At 42.6% G+C, this 21,482-nt stretch overlaps 1 protein-coding gene across 1 annotated transcript in view; it reads left to right on the forward strand.

Annotated features, from left to right (window-relative positions):
- Positions 1-21,482, forward strand: part of ARHGAP31 (Rho GTPase activating protein 31) — a 129,195-nt gene that overhangs the window by 86,991 nt on the left and 20,722 nt on the right. Inside the window, exons 7-10 of the mRNA XM_012780586.3 lie at positions 466-664; positions 2,643-2,767; positions 15,014-15,076; positions 17,332-17,907. Coding sequence (XP_012636040.2) covers positions 466-664; positions 2,643-2,767; positions 15,014-15,076; positions 17,332-17,907 — 963 coding nt within the window. The remainder of the gene's footprint in view (positions 1-465; positions 665-2,642; positions 2,768-15,013; positions 15,077-17,331; positions 17,908-21,482) is intronic.

Consider the following 21,482-nt stretch of genomic DNA (forward strand, 5'->3'; position numbering starts at 1 on the left):
AAGCCTGGGTGACCTAGGGAAGTTTGGAGGCTCCAACATGACATGGCCTTTGAGCATGTGCTCTCCAGCTGTGGGGACTGGGGCCGTCTCCTGCCTCACCCCAGCTGAGTTAGGTTACCTCTGTGGCTGGACATACATTCCCATCTGGCCAAAGCACTATGTATAGTTTTAAGAATAAAGACCTATTCTTGTACTCTGGCTCAGGGTAAGTATTCAGTCAGTCATATGAATGAATGAATGGTCCCTCTCTGAAAAATACCCAAAGTGCAGTTACCTCCTGAAATCCCTGTTTGTCCTCTGGCTAGTCTGTTTCCTGTGTGTGGCCTCAGCCCCAGACCCCACCATGCCCAAGAGAAGCCAGGGCTGGCACTCAGCCCCCATCACGAGCTCAGGAACGGATGGGGAATCTGGCTGGACCCAGTGTGCAGGCCTCCTCCGGACTGAGCCCTTCTCTTCCCTTTACAGAAAACCAGCCCATCGTGAAGAGCCTGACCTTGCCAGCCCTCTCCCTCCCCATGAAGCTAGTGAGCCTGGAGGAAGCTCAGGCCCGCAGCCTGGCTACGAACCACCCTGCTCGGAAGGAAAGGAGGGAGAACAGCCTGCCTGAGATTGTCCCTCCCATGGGCACCCTCTTCCACACCGTCCTCGAGTTGCCAGACAACAAGTAAGTGGTGTTCCTTTAAATTCTTGGAGGTGCATGGTAGGAGGGGACAGAGGAAGGGACAAAGACTGTCTGGTCTCAGGACCTAGATGGCAGCAGGGGCTGAGGCCGGGGGCATCTAGCTGGGGTGCAAGGAAACACTCCAGAAGAGAAGGGAGCTGTCTCCACACTTCTCTCTCACCAGCAGGTGATGTCCTTGCTCACTGCCCCAGAGTCCTCGAGAACCCCAGTCTCCCACCGGGGACCCCAAGCATCATGTTGGGGCTGGGGGTCCTGGTGTCATGTCATGAGTCATGATTGAAATTTCTTACTCTTGAGTTTAGACTAAACAGGCTTGACATTGATAAATGGACTTTTACTAAAAACAAAAAGTTGACCCTTGTCCCCCTATCCTCTACCCCCACACAACATTACAAAAAGCACCAGGATGGGTCTCATGATGGAGGACACCGTGACAAATGGTGCTGCTCTAGGCTGAGAGCCCTGGGCGAGCGGCACCAGAGGACACACACACCCCACTTTCTTGCCTCCTCTCAACCCCGTCAGAGCCCCCCTACCCTCCAGAATAAACCAAGCACCATTTTCATTGCTGAGATATTTTTGTTCTTCATTCCTCCCTCTCACTTCCTCTGCTGCAGCCCTGGTCTCCACCTGCCCCCTCAGTGGTACCTTACTGCAGGAGGAGGCAGGGCTTGAAGCAGGAGTCCTAAATTCTAGGCAGACAGTAAGCAGAAGGGTTGAAAGGCAATCTTTTCACTGGAGGGCCTCATCCCTGCTGTTTGGTCAAAAGAGGTATGAAAACAGGCACTCCTTGCAAGCCTGCTACCTTGCACAGCCATAGGGGGCGCCAGTCACGCTGCATGCTGTAAGAATGGCACACCTGGAACTCAACCTGGTGAGAAACACCTCCATATCCTGGAGCACATGGATTGTGCCTTCTTGGGACTGAGCCCCACTACTTCTCTCCCCAAATCCCCGGAGAATGACTCCCACTCGTGGATGAGGAAGAAGAATTCCTAGGAAGGACCCTTAAATGTATTTTCTCTGTTCTTTCAACCTGGGGTGCACCATACCCCAAGGCATGCCACCCTACAAAATACTCCCCAAGGCCAAGTGTTTTTAAAAAGCCAGGCCTACTCCAAAAGAAACCACTGAGCACTGCAGAGCTATCTCAGATCCATCACAAAAACAAGCGTGGCTTGAGATCAGGATGTTCTATGAGAACCCTGTGTGTGACCCACAAATTGCAGAGTTTCAACCTAGAACTTTATGAAATCCAGTGGCTGGCCTCCAAGGTGACCCCTGGTGGTGCCAGGCTTTCCCAGCCCAGCCTTCCCCCTTCCCCCACTCCACCAAAACAGCCTGGTGTGAGGCAAAGCTAACTTCCCTCTGCCTCTCTCTGCAGTGACCACTGACCAACCCCGCGGGCTGTAACTCTCCCCAGCCACACCAGGCCAGACCCTTTTCCAGGTCGGCTTGCTCATCCAACCCTTTCAGTCCCTGAAGTTCTTCACCAGTGCTCTCCTCGCCTGTGGGTGTCCCGTGATGTGGCCGCAGTCACAGGAGCATAGCCGGACAGAGGTCTATGGTCTTCGGTGTTTACTCCCGTAAAAATATGGCATCTCTGAAAACCCAGAACTGAAGTGCTTGCCAGAATTCCTACCAAAATTCCCAGGGCTGTGTGGCTGTTCATGACCTCTGAGACTCCCACTGGTCCCTGCCTCTGTGTGCTCCCACCCCTGCTTTAATAGCATGCCTTTGCCCCTCGCCCTGGGGAGTACGGTTTGCTCTGGCTCCTGAAAGCCTAGCTTGTTCATCTAGGGCATCTCCTGGTGGGGCAAGAGTCAGGCTTGACTTGGTTTTTCCTAAAATATCAGAGCCATTCATAACTAAGAACATGATTGGAATAGTCTGTCTCAATTTAAAATTCCCCATGAAAAGACTAATTAACAAGTTAACCCCTGTACCTCGTCTGTTTTAGGAGAAAGCTTTCCAGTAAATCGAAAAAATGGAAATCAATATTTAACCTGGGACGTTCTGGCTCAGACTCCAAATCAAAGCTGAGCAGAAATGGGAGTGTGTTTGTGAGGGGGCAGCGGCTCTCAGGTGAGAACCAACAGCAGCTGTGTTTTATGATATATATGGTCTTTTCCTAGCTGTGCTTCTTAAGTCTTTGGTTTTATTTTGTCAAACTCACTAGCCCTGAAAGAGAAATTCATAAATTAACTGAGGAGGTCTTTAAAAAAAATTTAGACTTACAAAAAATTTGTAAAAATCGTACATAAAATTGGCCTGGGCAAAGAGTTTATGAAGAAGTCCCCAAAGGCAATCACAGCAGCAACAAAAATAAATGAAAGCTTCTGCACAGCCAAAGAAATAGTCATGAAAGTAAACAGACAACCTACAGAATGGGAGAAAATTTTTGCATCCTATGCATCCGATAAGGGACTGATAACAAGAATATACTTAGAACTCATGAAAATTAGGAAGAAAAAATCAAATAACCCCATTAAAAAGTGGGCAAAGGACTTGAACAGAAATTTTTCTAAAGAAGACAGAAGAATGGCCAACAAACATATGAAGAAATGCTCAACATCTCTAATCATCAGGGAAATGCAAATCAAAACCACAATGAGATATCACTTAACCCCAGTGAGAATGGCCTTTATCAAAAAATCTCCAAACAATAAATGCTGGCATGGTTGCAGAGAGAGAGGAACACTCACTCCTACACTGCTGGTGGGACTGCAAACTAGTTCAACCTCTGTGGAAAGCAATATGGAGATACCTTAAAGCGATACAAGTGGATCTACCATTTGATCCAGCAATCCCATTGCTGGGCATCTACCCAAATGATCCAATGACACTCTACAAAAAAGACACCTGCACTCGAATGTTTATAGCAGCATAATTCATAATTGCAAGGCTGTAGAAACAGCCCAAGTGCCCATCAATCCAAGAATGGATTAATAAAATGTGGTATATGTATACCATGGAGTACTATTCAGCTCTAAGAAACAATGGTGATATAGCACATCTTATATATTCCTGGTTAGAGCTGGAACCCATACTACTAAGTGAAGTATCCCAAGAATGGAAAAACAAGCACCAGATATATTCTCCAGCAAACTGGTATTAACTGAGTAGCACCTAAGTGGACACATAGGTACTACAGTAATAGGGTATTGGGCAGGTGGGAGGGGGGAGGGGGGCGGGTATATACATACATAATGAGTGAGATGTGCACCATCTAGGGGATGGTCATGATGGAGACTCAGACTTGTGGGGGGAGGGGGGGAAATGGGCATTTATTGAAACCTTAAAATATGTACCCCCATAATATGCCGAAATAAAAAAAAAATTATGTGAACAACAACAACAACAAAAAAAATAGTACATAAAGAAACTGTATATTTTTCATTTCCCCTAATGTTAACATCTTATATAATACAATTATCAAAGCCAAAAAAATTACATTGATACAATACCACTAACTAATTTACAGATTTTATTCATATTTGACTAATTGTCCCACTAATGTCCTTTCTCTGGTCTAGGATCTAATACAGGAGCCCACATTGCATTTGGCTGTCATGTCTCCTTAATCACCTCCAAACTAGAACAATTCCTTAGTCATTCTGACCTTGATACTTTGGAAGAGTACTGGCCATATATTTTGTAGACTATTTCTCAGTGTGGGTTTGTCTGATTGAGGTTATGGATTTTTGCAGAAATCTTACAGAAGTGATGCTATGCCTGGCTCAGTGTGTCATATCAGTAGGTACATCATGTCAATATCATTATCCCTTGTAAAGAGAACTTTGATCACTTAGTAAAAGTGCTATCTCTCATTAACTTTAGGATCTGTCAGTGGTTCTTGTCTGCAACAGTTATTACTGTGGTGTTTGCCAAATGATGATTTTCTATTAATTGGAATCCTGTAAGGAGATCTGTCCCTTCTCCCCCAGCATCATGACTTTTAAAGAAGGATGGTACCCGTGGGACTTATTTCTGAGTAGTGAATAGAAATTGGTGCAGGAAGGAATTGAGGGAACCACTACGTAATGGAGAATGTAATCAGTCCAACTGAATATTTGTCAGGAAAGAGAAGACCAAGGAAATTTTCCACAATGACCTTTTGTGTTTTAGACTAAAAATATAATAAAAATGGGGCAATAGTTATGAAAACAAGTTGTAAAAGATAAAGGTACAAATGCAATGAGCAAAACTTGACTGGATCCTAGTTTGGATAAAAAAAGAGCTACAAAAGAAAATTTGGGGAACAAATAGGGAAAATGTGGATATTGATTGGATGGATAGTAGATGATATTAAGGAATTATAAATTTCATAATGTGTTAATGTTTCTTAGGAGACATATGCTAAGCTCGAGTATTTAAGAATGAAGTGTCAAAATATTGACACTCACTTTCAAATGATTCAGCAAAATATAGGTAGATAGATAAATATAGATACAGAAATACATAATGCAAATATGTGGCAAAATGACAATAATTGTTCAAACCAGGTGGTTGGCTTAAAGGTCTTCAGCTTTTCTAAATGTTCAAAAGTTTTAATAATAAAGATGAGAGAAATTAATTTCTACAGGAAAAATGAGAGATAACATTTTTAAGAACTTTTCTCAAACCCAGTGATAATTATATGCCAAGGATCAGAAAGCACATATGTGAGAAATCTTCATGTTTGCCCCCTGGAGTAATGCAGGGTGTCTCAGAGTATAGTACAGTTGCAATAAATTAGGCTGTAAACAGTGGTAAATCCAATTCAACTGATTTATGCACTGAGGGAAATTACTGGCTTCTGTAGTTGAATAGCCCGATATAGGGAAGGCTTTGGGATGGCCTTATACAGTGGCTCTGTTTCCATTTCTCTGTGTTTCCCTCAGCTGTGCCCTCCTCTTTGGGTCAGATTCATCCCCAGACTGGCTTCCTTTGCTGTGGCTAAGAACTACCATGGTACTTCCAGGTTTTACCTTTGACTATGTCCAGAGGGAAAAAGAACATCATTTCTGGTAGCTTGATCCTAAGCACAGGAACCCTTTTTTCCCAGGAGGCCCATCAAATTTTCCCCATCTCACTGGACTTCGCTGGGTCACATGGATCAACCCCTGTGGCCAAGGGAGTGCGCTGTGCTGACTGGCTTCCACCTGGGTTCGTGGGCCAACCATTGGCATTAGGAAACGGAATCACCCCCAGAAGTAAAGAGCTCTGTGAGAAGGGCAGAGGGAAGTGGATTCTGGGCAGACATCTATAGTAGTCATCATATGGGGAAACATGTCTTTCACAAATGAAAAGACAGCCCAAGTGAAGAGGACAAGTTGACACAGAAATGGCAAAGCAGATACAAATCAGACATTACAGCTCTCAAAGGAGAATCTGAGGGCAAGAGTACCTGACAAGAAACTCCTAATCTATGATAAGAGATTTGCTTTAGCACATCAAAGAGAGAGTTTCAGTTATAGAATCAGAGATATGGCAATCAAAGAGGTTCACCAAGTAATGAAAAGTCAAAGAAACCAACAGAACAAAACAAATGAACAAAAAGGAAATAAATGGTTTGCTTTGATCTTGATTTAGGAAGATTTCCACCCCCATGTGGTTTTCAAAAGGAACAAATCCAAGGTGCTGGATCAAATGGTGGCAAACTCACAGAATGCACAAGATGTCCCTGGCCAGGGCTTCTCAGCATGACTGCACCTGAGAACCACCTGAGGCATGGATCACACCACCGCAGTGTTGCCTCAGGAGGTCTGAGCACTGGCAATGTCTTAAAAGCTCCTCAGGTGATTTTATTACACAGCCACTGGTCTGACCTTATGGACAAAGTAACCAGAGACAGACCACCAGACTGACTGAACTTCGGGGATGTTGGGTGGAATTAAAGAACCTTCAGTCAGCCACATGGCTCCCTGTGGCCTTCACTATTGCCTAAGTGGCTACTTCTTACCAGAAGAGCACTGCTGGAAACCCTGGAGACTAAAGCCCAGCAGGCGTTACTGGTGGGCTCTTACGGGTCATAACTCTGGTGGAATCTGTGATTCCAGGTAAGCCACAGAACCTAGTACCATAATCCACCAGTGTAATCTCTGTGAGTGGCACATGAGTTCATATGTGTTGAATGCACATGTGCAAAAGGGGTATCAGTGGATTAACAAATGTCAATAATATGTTAAAAATGCCACAACTAAGGGCATTTAAAAAATTGATTCACCATAAAGAGTATTGGGGTATTTTGGGGTGGGGAGGGGCTGGTGAAGGGGTGTTTAACTATGTTTAGAAAATTGAGCAGAGATAAAAAAAATAAAGGATAAGGAAAAATGGAATATTGACTGAATGAAAAGGCATAAACTTTGGAGCCTCTCAGATACTGGTATTCAGATTGATTCAATTTAAATTTTTTTAATGTTATTAAAAAGGAAGAAGAGTTCAGGGCACCCTCCAAAATGAACTCCTTTGAGCAGAGAAATCCCAAAGCCATAGGGTTATAGAAGTTATAGGCTTACCTTTGAGTAAAGTAGCTAAGACTGGGAACTCAAGGACAATAAAGGCTGCCAGAAAACTGGGGAATGCACTGCCATGTGGCCAGGCCAAGGTCCCAGCCAGAAAAATATAATCTAAACATAGTCATGGGCCAAGGGGTCCTGAGCTCTTGATTACAGTCCAGAAAAGAGACCAGGAAATCCTTGGGGACTGTTCCTGAAAGCCACAGCTCCGATGTGCTGCTGTGCACACCAAGGCCACGAGGAACCACGTCATGAAAAAGAATATCCAGTGCCAAAGGCAAAAATTGATGGCCCTGCATCCAAAACTGCTGCCCACCCTCTGTGACACTCAGGGTCACCTGAGCATGGCCCCTTATGGTCAGCACATGGAAACCGGAGAAAGTCCAGAAATGCAGCTCCTGGAAAACAAAGGCAAAGCATGTCTCAGAATACACAAAGGAAAGGATGCTGGCCAGGCAGTTTTAGGGTAGTAAATCAGTTTATAAATTTATGGAAATAGCAGACCTTCAGAGGATGAGAGTTCTGGCATAACTGGAAGTAAGGTGGTGAAATCTCTGCCACAGCCAAGGGTGTGAATGCAAAGGGTTGTGTCCTCCCACTGCAGGTCCCAGGCAGAGGGAAGCCCCAGCTGGAAGCCCCTGGGGCTAATTCGGAGCCTCCCAGAGGAGCAGCATTTGGCGCAAAGAGAGGAAAGGGGAGACTCTGAAAGAGGGACAAACACAAGTGTTGAGTTATGGCCCAGTGTGGGCTAGGGCCAACTCTAACTGCTTCTTGTAGAACCAGCTCCTGTCTTCCCCTTTGTTGCCAAGCTCTGATCAATCCTGAATAGCAAAAACAACCATATGCAATTGTTACTTTTTATTGCACACTTACTCCATTCCAGGTTAGTACAGCATAACTACTTCATAGTCATTACCCATTTAATCCTCACAACAGTGCCACTTTTCTTCATTTTACACAGAAGAAACCGGAAATTTAGAAAAGTTAAACTGCTTATCTGAGCTCACACAGCCCAGAAGTGCCAGAGTTGGGATTCAAACCCAGATCTGTCTGAATTCACAGTTTTCTTAAGGACTATTAGTCGTGGGGCTCCTGCTCAGCTTCCAAACTGTCCTCTTTCCCCTCCCAGCAAGCTTGACCTAGAAGGAACTACCTTCCAATCAATTCAGCTCACCAAAAAGAGATGGTGTTTTTTAATGTGTCTATCTAATACTGTACCTGGAATAAATTTCTACTCATTTAAACCACACTCTTCTGAAAAACCTGCTAAGGCAGCTTATGAAGATGCATGAAGTACACCAGGCACACAGTGGGTATTCAAAAAAGATTTCACTGGGATCTGTTCTAGGGTGAGGCTGGTGGGTGAGATCGCTGGGGAGCAACCAGCCTGCAAACCTCGAAGAGCAAGGCTGCACCTGGGGAGAAAGGTGACTCTGGTTCCTCTGGGACTTTCACCTGTTCTACCAAATTCCTGGAAGCTAAGAGAGGTGGTCACAGCTGAGATTCCTGCAACCTAGCCTGCCAAATAGGAGGGGTTTTCTGAAGCCCCATGGATTCATTCTTGAATACTTTTTGTGCAATCAAATTGGGTTCACTCTGAACTCTATATCAGTGGCTCCCCCTAATGGCTGGATAAGCGAACTCTGAGCCCAGCTGAAGCTTAACAAAGCTCCTCAGGCTCCGGCATTCCAACCACAATCTGTCTTGCTCCTCCTCCCATTTCAGGGGTAGTAGGGACCAAGCAACCCTCTGGGAGCTACAGGGTCCCTCATAAAGCTTGGGGCATTCAGGTGCCCCTCCTGGAGGACCAGAGCCTACCATGGGCACAAAAGATTACTTCAGCACCTAGCTCCTCTATACAAACTATAATCAATAACAGTGGGAACAACCCCATAGCTGATAATAGTGCCTTCCAACTCAAGGAACTAGGGAGTGGCAGATTCGTATTCACAAGTAAACCACCAGCTTAGAGATTAAGCTGGAGGACCAAACTCACTACATTCCATTGGTAAGAGGTGAAGACAACAGGTCAGAGGGAACCCAAGAGGTTCATCAAACCTGCCAAAACACCCCAAAGGCAACTCAGGACAAGCACTTCTCTCCCTAGCATGGTCAGGTATCAATCTTTGGGGACTCAGAGACAGGGTCATAAGCCAGCCCTGGCATCCACAGCTCTTGATTAAAAGGCCAAAGAGAAGGATTCAGAAAAAAAAAAAAAAACCTCTGGAAATGTGAAAATTAGGATGTAAGAAAGCCCAGTGAAGTACAAGAGAAACAGAAACCCAACACAAAGAAGCCACAAAAACAATGCAGGAAATGAATGAAAAATTCTCTAAGGAAATTGAATTATTAAAGAAAACCAAGCAGAAATTCTGGAAATGAAAAATCTATTCAAGGAATTACAAAACATAGTGGAAATCCTTAAGAATGGGCTAGATCAGGCAGAAGAAAGAATCTCAGAGCTTGAAGATAACACCTATGAGCTAAACAAATCAGTCAAAGAGAAAACAGAGAAATAAGAGGAAGGAACGATGCCTACAAGAAATGTGGGATTATGTAAAGAGGCCAAACGTAAGAATCATAGACATCCCTGAAGGTGAAGAAGAAAATACACAAGGGTTGGATAATTTATTTAAGGAAATAACTAAGCAAAATTTTCCTGCCCTTTCTAAAAATCTGGATATCCAAGTGAAAGAAGCACACTTGAATTCTGGGAGATTCATCATAAAGAGGCAGTCACCATAACACAGTCATTCAGCTGGCCAAAATAAACATAAAAGAGGCACTCCTATAAGTAGTAAGGTGAAAACAGCTGGTAACTTACAAATAAAAACCTATCAAACTAACTGCAGACTTGTCAACTGAGACTTTACAAGCCAGAAGGGATTGAGGACCCATCCTCAGTCTTCTAAAACAGAATAATGGCCAGAATTTTGTATCAGGTAAAACTAAATTTCACATATGAGAAAGAAATAAAGACTTTTTTGAACAAGCAATCATTGAGGGAATTTGTGAAGACCAGAGTACTACCAATTTGGGGAATTTGTGAAGACCAGAGTACTACCTTGCAGGTAGTACTCAGAAATGCATTATATACTGATCAGTGCAATAGACATCCACCAGTGTAAAATCATCCAAAAGCTAAAGCTCAGAGTCCAGATACCACAATGGCTCAAGAGATAAAACAAAGCAATAAGGGTTTTCTATATAGGAAGAACAGAAATCCACCCCATGTATCAGTTTTATCTATAAATGTGAATGGCTTGAACTCCCTACTCAGGAGACATAGGCTGGCTGAATGGATAAAAAAATACAACCCAAGTATCTGTTGTTTCCAGGAAACACATCTAACCCACAAGGATTCATTTAGACTCAAGGAAAAAGGATGGAAAACAATATTCCATGCAAATGGAAACCAAAAGAAAGCTGGTGTTATCATATCAGATAACATAGACTTCAAATTAACTAAAGTAAAAAAGACAAAGATGGTCACTGTATAATGGTGAAGGGAATAATTAAACAAGAATACTTAACAATCCTAAATATTTATGAACTTAATACTAATACAGGAGCACCCAGATTCATAAAGCAAATCCTACTCAAGCTAAACAAAATGATAAACAGAAGCATCATAATAGCTGGGGCCTTCAACACCCTACTGACAGAACTGGATAGATCCTCCAAACAGAGAATAAGCCAAGAAACAATAGACTTAAACAAAACGCTACAACAAATGAATCTTTGTTCTAGAGTTCAAACTTACAGAAGGCTATTCAAAAACTACTGAATATATATTCTGCTAAACAGCTCATGGAACATTCTCTAAGATTGATCACATCATAGGCCATAAAACATGTCTCAACAAATTTTAAAAAGTAGAAATTATACCATGTATGTTCTCAGACCATAGTGGAATAAAATTAGAAATCAATTCCAACAAAAACACTCATCTCTACTTAAATTCATGAAAAATAAAACACCTATTGCTGAATGTTAGTTGGTTCAAGGAGGAGATAAAGATGGAAATCAAAGGATTCTTTAAGCAAAATGATAATGTGGGAACAAGTTTTCAAAATCTGTGAGATGAAGCAAAAGCAGTTCTGAAAGTAAAATCCATAGCCTTAAATGGCCACATCTAAGAGACAGAAAGATCACAAAATAACAACCTAATGAATCAGTTCAAGGAACTGGAAAAGGAAGAGCAAATCAATCCAAAACGCAGCAAAATAAAAGAAATAACAAAGATCAGAGCAGAATGAAATGAAATTGAGAGCAAAAGAATTATACAGAAGATTAATTAAGAAAAAACTTGGTTTCTTGTAGAAATAAACAAAATTGATAGACCTCTTGCTAGATGAACCAGAAACAGAAAAGACTCTAATAAGCTCAATCAGAAATGAAAAAGGAGAAATGACAACTGATATCACAGAAATACAAAATATCATCTCTGAATACTATAAAAATCTCTATGCTCATAAACTTGAAAATGTGGAAGAAAATTCTTGGAAACACACAACCTCCCTAGGCTCAATCAGAAAGAAATAGAACTCCTGAACAGACCAATATCAAGCACCAAAATTGAAGCAGCAATAAGAAATTTCCCAATATAAAAGTCCCAGATCAGCTGTTTTCACATGCACATTTTACCAAGACTACAATGAAGAACTGGGACCCATACTACAGAAATTATTCCATGACATTGAGAAGGAAGGAATCCTCCCAACTCGTTCTACAAAGCCAATATTACCTTGATACCAAAGCCAGGAAAGGACATAACAAAAAAAAAAAAAAAGAAAACTACTGGCCAATATCTCATGAATATAGGTGCAAAAATTCTCAATAAAATCTAAGCAAACCAAATTCAGCGCACATCAAAAAAATAATTCACCATGACCAAGTGGGCTTCATCCCAGAGATGCAAGGATGTTTCAACATAAACAAATCTGCAAATGTAATTCACCACATAAATAGAAGCAAAAACAAAGACCATATGATCCTCTTAATAGACACAGAAAAAGCATTTAGTAAAATTCAGCACCCTTTTATGATAAGAATGCTTAACAAAATAGGCATAGATGGGACATATGTCAAAATTAGAAAAGCTATTTACAACAAACCCACAGCCAACATCATACTGAACAGGGAAAAATTGAAAGCATTTCCTCTTAAAACTGGAACCAGACAAGGTTGCCCACTATTACCGTTTCTGTTCAACATAGTGCTGCAAGTCCTAGCCAGAACAATCAGACAAGAGAAGGATATCAAGGATATCCAAATGGAGAAGGAAGAGGTCAAATTATTGCTCTTTGCTGACAATATGATCTTATATCTAGAAAACCCCAAAGATGCAACCAAGAGATTTCTGGAATTGATAAATAAATTCAGCAAAGTCTCAGGTTACAAAATTAATGTACACAAATCAGTAGCTTTCATGTATGCCAACAATAGTCAAGCTGAGAATCAAATCAAAGACACAATAACTTTCACAATAGCAACAAAGAAAATAAAATACCTAGGAATATATTTAACTAGGGAGGTGAAAGACCTCTTTAGGGAGAATTATGAAATACTGAGGAAATTGCAGAGGATGTAAACAGATGAAAAATCATATCATGCTCATGGATTGGCAGAATCAACATTGTTAAAATGTCTATACTGCCCAAAGTGATTCACAGATTCAATGCAATCCCCATTAAATTACCAACATCATTTTCACAGATCTAGAATAAATAGTTCTATGCTTTGTATGGAACCAGAAAAGACCACAAATATACTGTTAGTGGGACTGCAAATTAGTATAACATTTATGGAAAGTAGTATAGAGATACCTCAAAGAACTAAAAGTAGAACTACCATTTGATCTAGTAATCCCACTACTAGGTATCTACCAAAAGGAAAAAGAAGAAATTTGATGAAAAAAAGCCATTTGCACTCCAATGTTTATAGCAGCACAATTCACAACTGCAGGCCGGGCGCAGTGGCTCACGCCTGTAATCCTAGCACTCTGGGAGGCTGAGGTGGGTGGATTGCTCAAGGCCAGGAGTTCAAAACCAGCCTGAGCAAGAGCAAGACCCCGTCTCTACTAAAAATAGAAAGAAATTAGCTGGACAATTAAAAATATATAGAAAAAATTAGCTGGGCATGGTGGTGCATGCCTGTAGTCCTAGCTACTCGGGAGGCTGAGGCAGAAGGATCGTTTGAGCCCAGGAGTTTGAGGTTGCTGTGAGCTAAGCTGATGCCACGGCACTTTCTCAAAAAAATAAAAATCACAACTGCAAAGATGTGGAAACATCCAAGGGGCCATGAATACATATGGAGATACCTTAAAGCGATACAAGTAGACCATGTGATCCAGCACTTCTACTACTGGGCATCTGCCCAAAAGATCAAATGACACTCTACAAATGGGACACCTGCACTCGAATGTTTATAGCAGCACAGTTCACAATCCCAAAAGTGTGGAAATAACCCAGGTGCCCATCAATACATGAGTGGATTAATAAAATGTGGTATATGTATACCATGGAGTACTATTCAGCTTTAAGAAACAATGGTGATATAGCACCTCTTGTATTTTCCTGGATAGAGCTGGAACCCATTCTACTAAGTGATGTATCTCAAGAATGGAAAAACAAGCACCACATGTACTCACCAGCAAATTGGTATTAACAGATCAACACCTAAGTGGACATATAGGAGTAACATTTATTGGGTGTCGGGTGAGTGGGAGGGGGGAGGGGGAGGATGGGCAATATACATAACCTTAACATTTGTACCCCCATAATATGCTAAAATAAAATAAATAAATACATATAGTATATGTATACCATGTGGTACTATTGAGCCATAAAAAGAAAAAAAAAATGATGATCTAGTATCTTTTGTAACAACCTGGACCTAGAGACCATTCTTCTAAGTGAAGTATTTCAAGAATGCAAAAACAAATACCACGTGTACTCAATACTAAATGGGAACTACTGAGTCAACACTTATGTGCACATATGGAAGTAAAGCTCAAGGGAAATCAAGTAGGTGAGAGAGGGGAGGAGGGGATGTGTAAATTCACTCCTGATGAGTATAATGCCCACTATCTGAGTGAAGAGCACACTTATAACTTTGGCTCAAACTGTACAAAAGCAAATTATGTGACCAAAACCTGTGTACCCTGTAATATTCTGAAATAAAAAATAATAAAATAAAGTTCAAGGCCGGGCGCTGTGGCTCACGCCTGTAATCCTAGCTCTTGGGAGGCCGAGGCGGGCGGATTGCTCAAGGTCAGGAGTTCAAAACCAGCCTGAGCAAGAGCGAGACCCCGTCTCTACTATAAATAGAAAGAAATTAATTGGCCAACTGATATATATATAAAAAAAAAATTAGCCGGGCATGGTGGCGCATGCCTGTAGTCCCAGCTACCCAGGAGGCTGAGGCAGAAGGATCACTGGAGCCCAGGAGTTTGAGGTTGCTGTGAGCTAGGCTGACGCCACGGCACTCACTCTAGCCTGGGCAACAAAGCGAGACTCTGCCTCAAAAAAAAAAAAAAAAAAAAAAAAATAAAGTTCAAAAAAATTGGTTTCAGACTCCTCATTTACTAATAGCTATTTGGCAAAATTACAATTTACCTTTATCTGTCAAACATTAATAAAACTTTGTTCAGTAAGAAAGCAGGAACATCTAGGGGGGAGTAGAGGAATGTTTTCCAAGGGGATAAATTATAAATATTTGCAAAACTTTCCTAAAGACATTTATCTTCTGTACTTACAGCCTAACTTATTTTTCTGAATGCTTCCTCTTAGTATGCATTCCTCAGAGATATTTTTTCTCTTGTCTTTAGTGGAAAAAGCTACTATCCGACCAGCTAAAAGCATGGACTCGCTGTGTTCAGTGCCTGTGGAAGGTGAGATTTTACAATTAGTTTCTGAGCTGGGGATCACACCTGGGAGACTGGAGCTCATTACCTTTATAAGATGCTGTGCCTGGTGGTCACACAGAGTCACCTAGTCCCAAATGCCTCCCCGACCCTTCCCAAACTCAAGCCCTTGCCATAGCCTCCCCTACTACCACAGGGGTAGCCCCAAAGAGCCTTTCTCTTTCTCCAGCCTTCCTCTAGCCACAGCTGGAGTCCACAGTTACTTTTCATTCAAACTTGTAGCAGGTAAAACATCAACACCTGAAAACAAAGGCAGACAAGGCTTCCCCTTTGGGCAGAAAAAAATGCCAAGCATTGGTTTATGCAGATGCTTATATGTCTTGAATTTGGATATTTCCATAGGTATTGGCTTCAAAGTGCTTTTCAGGTCATGATTTTGAGTTAAGTTTGTTCATTCATTCACTCATTTGTTATTTATCAGTAAACATCAATTAGGCACCAGCTGTGTGTCAGGCATGTGCACACTACCATGTACTTTGTTGGAGTAGATGTGTGTGCACTTGCACACAAGGTGACGCCCATCACCATAACAACACGTTTGTTCTCACAGCTCTAGCCTTAAAGGCTGACTTGCCTGTACAATCTCTCTTTTTAAGTAACCAACAAGTACCATTACCAGTTATAAGGCAAAGGACTTGTCTGGCAACAGACTGTTAAATCTCCTCTATATTTATCCCATGACTTTCCAACCTCTTTAATCCAAGACATTTTTATCTTTGAAAAATGAGGCAGCCTGGAGCAATACAGGAAGGAAATCTTTAGAACAACTTTTTATGGGATTTTGGGGGTTTTTTTGTTTTTTGTTTTTTGCCTTATATGGATTCCTAAGAACAATGTTTAAAGTAATTCCAAACTTATATAATACTCAGTGCGATCTTTTTAAGCTGTCTTGATAGTTTTAGAATTTTCTCACTTTTATATTCATCCATTTGCTTTTTTGTTTGTTTTTTGAGATAGAGTGTCTCATTGTTATTCAGAGCTGGAGTGCAGTGGCATCATCACAGCTCACTGCAAGCTCAAACTACTGAGTTCAAGTGACACTCCTGCCTCAGCCTCCCTAGTAGCTGGGACTACAGGCACGCACCACCACACCTGGCTAATTTTTATATTTTTTGTAGAGATGGTAGGTCTCCCTCTTGCTCAGGCTGGTCTCCAACTCCTGGCCTCAAGCGATCTTCCCGCATCGGCCTCTCAGAGTGCTAGGATTACGGATGTGAGCCACCGAGTCCAGCCCCATTTGATTTGGTTTTGAAACCTCTTTGGTCAGTTCTTGCCCAGTTTTGTAGGACTTAATATTTCATAATAATAGGTCATTATGCATATGACTACTTAAGTAGTATTGGGTAGATCATCTAACCCCTGAGTTTCAGTGTCCTCATGTGTTAAAGAAGATAATTACACTCCCTTACAGGGTGGTTGTAAGAATTGTAAACATAATGTTCCATAAGACGTTCAGCATAATGCTTAATACTAAATTAGACATTATTTTCTGGATCCTTTGCAACTCACAAGTCATTTCCAAGCTTATTTACTTCCCATGAAGACTTTTTTCTTTTTGCCTTCATTTCTAAGTCAGTTAAGACCTCACTCCTCACTGCTATGCTTCTGAACATTTAGTTAATTTACATTCCTAGTTTCACATCCTCTGAATCAACAGGAAGAAGTCTGGGCAAAGAGGGGAGAGGTCTAGCTGAGAACAGCATTTGTTTCCTTGCTGGGAAATCAAACCCCTATCTGGGTCCATCTGCCAGAGAAGACTTAAAACAATAACTTTTAAAGTTCTAAAATAAAACAAGATTCTGTTATTTTCCCCTTTTTGTCTTCTTCATTTTGAGAAATCATCATTCTGCCATCTCTTATCTATATCTTTATTTTTTTCATGATCTACACTTAATGCCTGGTAGATGATAGCTAGCTCTGTTTAACAACATTGGCAGTGACTTTCTTTTGGAAACTGCTCTTACTGGTAGAGTTTAAAACCGACATATACGTCATAACAGCAAACAGTCCTATCAGAGCATCATGTCAAAATTCTGCGCATATGAAAAAACGCTTTCTCTTGTCAACCAGATGTTAGGTACCTGTCTGTATTTGGTTGGCTGTGCCGCTGTTAGAATGCTGTGCCTCTCCAATATTCAAATATTGTGTGCCTGTCCTTCCTGAAGGACGAGCAGTCGTGCATTTGTCCAGCCTGCTAACATGTGCTTGTTCTTTTTCACCAGGAAAAGAAACCAAGGGAAATTTCAATCGAACAGTCACCACTGGTGGATTTTTCATTCCAGCAACAAAAATGCACCCGACCAGCAGTGGCAGCTCATGTGACCTCAGCAAGCAGGAGGGAGAATGGGGCCAGGAGGGGATGCCTGCCGGGGCTGAGGGTGGCTTTGATGTGAGCAGTGACCGGAGCCAACTCCAGGGCGCTCAGGCCCGGCCCCCACCCGAGCAGCTGAAGGTGTTCCGGCCCATTGAGGATCCTGAGAGTGAGCAAACAGCCCCAAAGATGCTGGGCATGTTCTACACCTCGAACGACAGTGCCAGCAAATCCGTCTTTACCAGTAGCCTCTTCCAGATGGAGCCCTCCCCGCGTCATCAGCGCAAGGCACTGAACATCTCCGAGCCCTTTGCTGTGTCTGTCCCACTCCGTGTCTCAGCTGTCATCAGCACCAACAGCACCCCATGCAGAACACCCCCGAAGGAGCTGCAGTCTCTTTCCAGCCTGGAAGAGTTTTCTTTCCAGGGGTCAGAGAGTGGAGGTTGGCCAGAAGAGGAGAAGCCACTGGGAGCTGAGACTTCTGCAGGTAAAGCAGGAGAGAGGAGGTCTCTTTCCATTACAAGAAATAAAAACCAGACTTAAATTTACTTAAATAGAGTTTGCAATACATTGTAGTGAAGTGGTTAAGATTATGGGCTCTAGAGCCAGAGAGCCTGGGTACAAATCCAGGCTCTGCCATTTTGCTTTGTGATCTTCAGCAGCTTAATGAGGGCCAGGCACTGTGGCTCACACCTGTAATCTCAGCACTTTGGGAAGCCAAGGCAGGAGGATCACTTAAGTTCTGGAGTTCAAGGTTACAGTGAACTATGATGGTGCTACTATACTCCAGGCTGGACAACAGAGTGAGACCCTGTCTCTAAAAAAAATTCAAAGAGACAGCAGGTTAATTTTAACAACTCTGTACCTCAATTTCTTAATCTGTAAAATGGGAATAACGATGTTACTAATCATACCTTCTTCATGAGTTTGTTGAGAATATTAAATTAGTTAATACATATAAAGCTCTCAGAACAGTGTCTCAAATATACGGTAAGCACTCAATAAATGTTACCTGTCACTATTTTCTTCATGCACGTGGTGAGAAGGCAGGAGAGAGAAAGCTTGAAGAATGGAATGCAGAGCTGTAGAACTAAAACTGGGGATTCAACTCTTCCAGACTCGTTCTTTCTCCGTCCACACATCCTCATTTCTACTTCAGGTCTATGGAGAACATGCTAGCAACCTTAGCAATGAGAAAGAGCACCTTTACCCCAATTTCCTTGCAGGGAGGATTCTGCCTGGGCCACATGCCCAGCCATGGACCAGTCACTGTTGCCACGCTAAGAGTGTCTGAGATTGGCCAGACTTGGGTCTCTGGGCATGCCCGGTGTGAGGAGGAGTTCTGTGACAACAACCAAACAGCAGCCACATAAAATGGAAGTAGGAAGAATCCCAAAGGAAAATATGGCTGATGGTCAAATCAATTAGTGTTTCTTGAGAGTTAGGAATGTTTCTTTCCAATGAATATTAGCTAGCTGTTTTTTAGCACCTGTTATGTTGTCAAGCACTGTCCTAAGTGTTCTACACATATGATCTCATTTCTCCTAACAACAATCCTATGACTTATAGGTAGTTACAATCATCCCTATTTGTTTACAGAGGAATAAGCAATTTGCCCAATGGCTCAAAGCAAGGAAGTGGAAAAACCAGGACTTTAATCCAGACTTAAAACCCATGCTTGTGAGCACTCCCCCGTGCTCCCTCATGTGTTTGCTGTGGGCTGTGGAGTCACAAAGACAGGATCTGTTACCCCAGCGAGCTCGCACACTAGGAAGGGAAACTGAAACTCTGCACTGAAGTTCAGCACACGGTCAGCCTGTGGAAGTAGCATAAAAGCCTCATCCAGCTTTTGGAAATGAGGGAGGGCCTAGGTGCCCAAAGTATCATGTGTCATGACAGAGGTGTTCAGAGGGGACCGCAAAGGCATGAAGGAGAGTCAATCCTCTTGGGAGGGTTCTGGGAAGATTTAGAAGAGGTGACATTAAAGGTGGGCTTTCAGGCCGGGCGCTGTGGCTCACGCCTGTAATCCTAGCTCTTGGGAGGCCGAGGCGGGCGGATTGCTCAAGGTCAGGAGTTCAAAACCAGCCTGAGCAAGAGTGAGACCCCGTCTCTACTATAAATACAAAGAAATTAATTGGCCAACTGATATATATATAAAAAAATTAGCCGGGCATGGTGGCGCATGCCTGTAGTCCCAGCTACCCGGGAGGCTGAGGCAGAAGGATCACTCTAGCCCAGGAGTTTGAGGTTGCTGTGAGCTAGGCTGACGCCACGGCACTCACTCTAGCCTGGGCAACAAAGTGAGACTCTGTCTCAAAAAAAAAAAAAAAAAAAAAAAAAAAAAAAAGGTGGGCTTTCATAAATGGGTAGGATTTCTCCCTGCACAAAAGATGATATAGGGCATTCTGGGCCGAGAGGCAGCTAAATACTGTGGGAAGTGTGTAGGTTTTGGAACTCAACTGGGCTGATTCAGAGGCCAGCGTTACCACTTTTTGGCAGTTTGACAATGGCTGATTTTGGAGCCTGTTTCTCATCAACAGAGGAGGCTCCTATCCCAAAGGCTGTGGTGAGGTCTGGATGGGGCAATGTCCTTAAAATACCTACCCATGGTCTGGCTCTGAAGATGCTCAATGAGTGTTAATCCTGTTTCCTCCCCTTTCTCTTCAGGATGGGTGCACAGGTGAGCAAAAGGCAGAGACATCAAGTGATGCCTGGTCTGAAGAATGGTCCACGGGTGGTGTGGGTGATGCAGGATGAGGGCAGGGGAGGAGGTAGAGCCTTTGAGGAAAACACTGTTTCCAAAGGCTTTTGGGAGATTGGCTGTCCTCTTCAAAACAGGGGGTCACTGGGCCCCACAGATAGATCAGGAGATAATGTATTATCTTCCCCCCCTCCTTTCTCTCTGTAAATAAGAATACCCAGTTTATATTAAATTGGTCTGGGAAAGACATTAATGGAGGCTCCATCCTGCCTCCCTGCCATGACTAGTGGGCAGTGGGGGCAGAATAAGGGACCTTGTGGGAGGCAGCCCTGTAGACGTGAGACCCAGGGCAGAAGTGAGCAGCTGAAAGGCTCGGGGACAACAGGTCCCTGCACTCTGCTCTTTGATGGGGGCAGGTTAACTTAAACTTCCTATCTCCATCCATGATTATTCCAAATAGAGAACTTCACCTTCATTAATAAAATATTTTTCTTTCTTTTGAGCAGTAGCAGTGGGTAAAATAAAAAGAATTCAAGACAATTTTCCAAGTTACCTAATTAAAATTTGTAGTCGCTCTAGTCAAACCAACTGTCCCACTTTTTCTTTTTTTTTTTTTTTGAGACAGAGTCTCGCTTTGTTGCCCAGTCTAGAGTGAGTGCTGTGGCATCAGCCTAGCTCACAGCAACCTCAGACTCCTGGGCTAAAGCAATCCTCCTGCCTCAGTCTCCGAAGTAGCTGGGACTACAGGCATGTGCCACCATGCCTGGCTAATTTTTTTCTATATATATATATATATATATATATATATTAGTTGGCCAATTAATTTCTTTCTATTTATAGTAAAAACAGGGTCTCGCTCTTGCTCAGGCTGGTTTCAAACTCCTGACCTCGAGCAATCCACCTGCCTTAGCCTCCCAGAGTGCTAGGATTACAGGCGTGAGCCACCACGCCCGGCCCAACTGTCCCACTTTTGGCTGATCTAGGTGAAACGCCGATATGGACCAAAGGGTAAGAGATGTCAAAGAAGTAGTGCACTTTAACTGAAGTGCTGATAATGAGATCATTGATTGCTCCAAATGAAAAGTTTAAAGGAGTAATCAATGCAACAATTACAATTGATTATCTGACTTTTACCTGATTCAAGGGTATAACCTGCTAACCTAATCCTCAGACAGGAGAAAAAGGACCACAAACCTGATACTTCTGAAAGTGAAGGACAAACTTATGGGCTGACTTAAAAGCTAAAACAAACACTCTCTGCATCCTTGTTTAGAGATTCTTTTTTTTTTTGAGACAGAGTCTCACTCTGTAGCCCAGGCTACAGTGCTGTGGCATCAGCCTAGCTCACAGCAACCTCAAAC

Source organism: Microcebus murinus, chromosome 1 (genome assembly GCF_040939455.1).
Source record: "Microcebus murinus isolate Inina chromosome 1, M.murinus_Inina_mat1.0, whole genome shotgun sequence".
NCBI lineage: Eukaryota > Metazoa > Chordata > Mammalia > Primates > Cheirogaleidae > Microcebus > Microcebus murinus.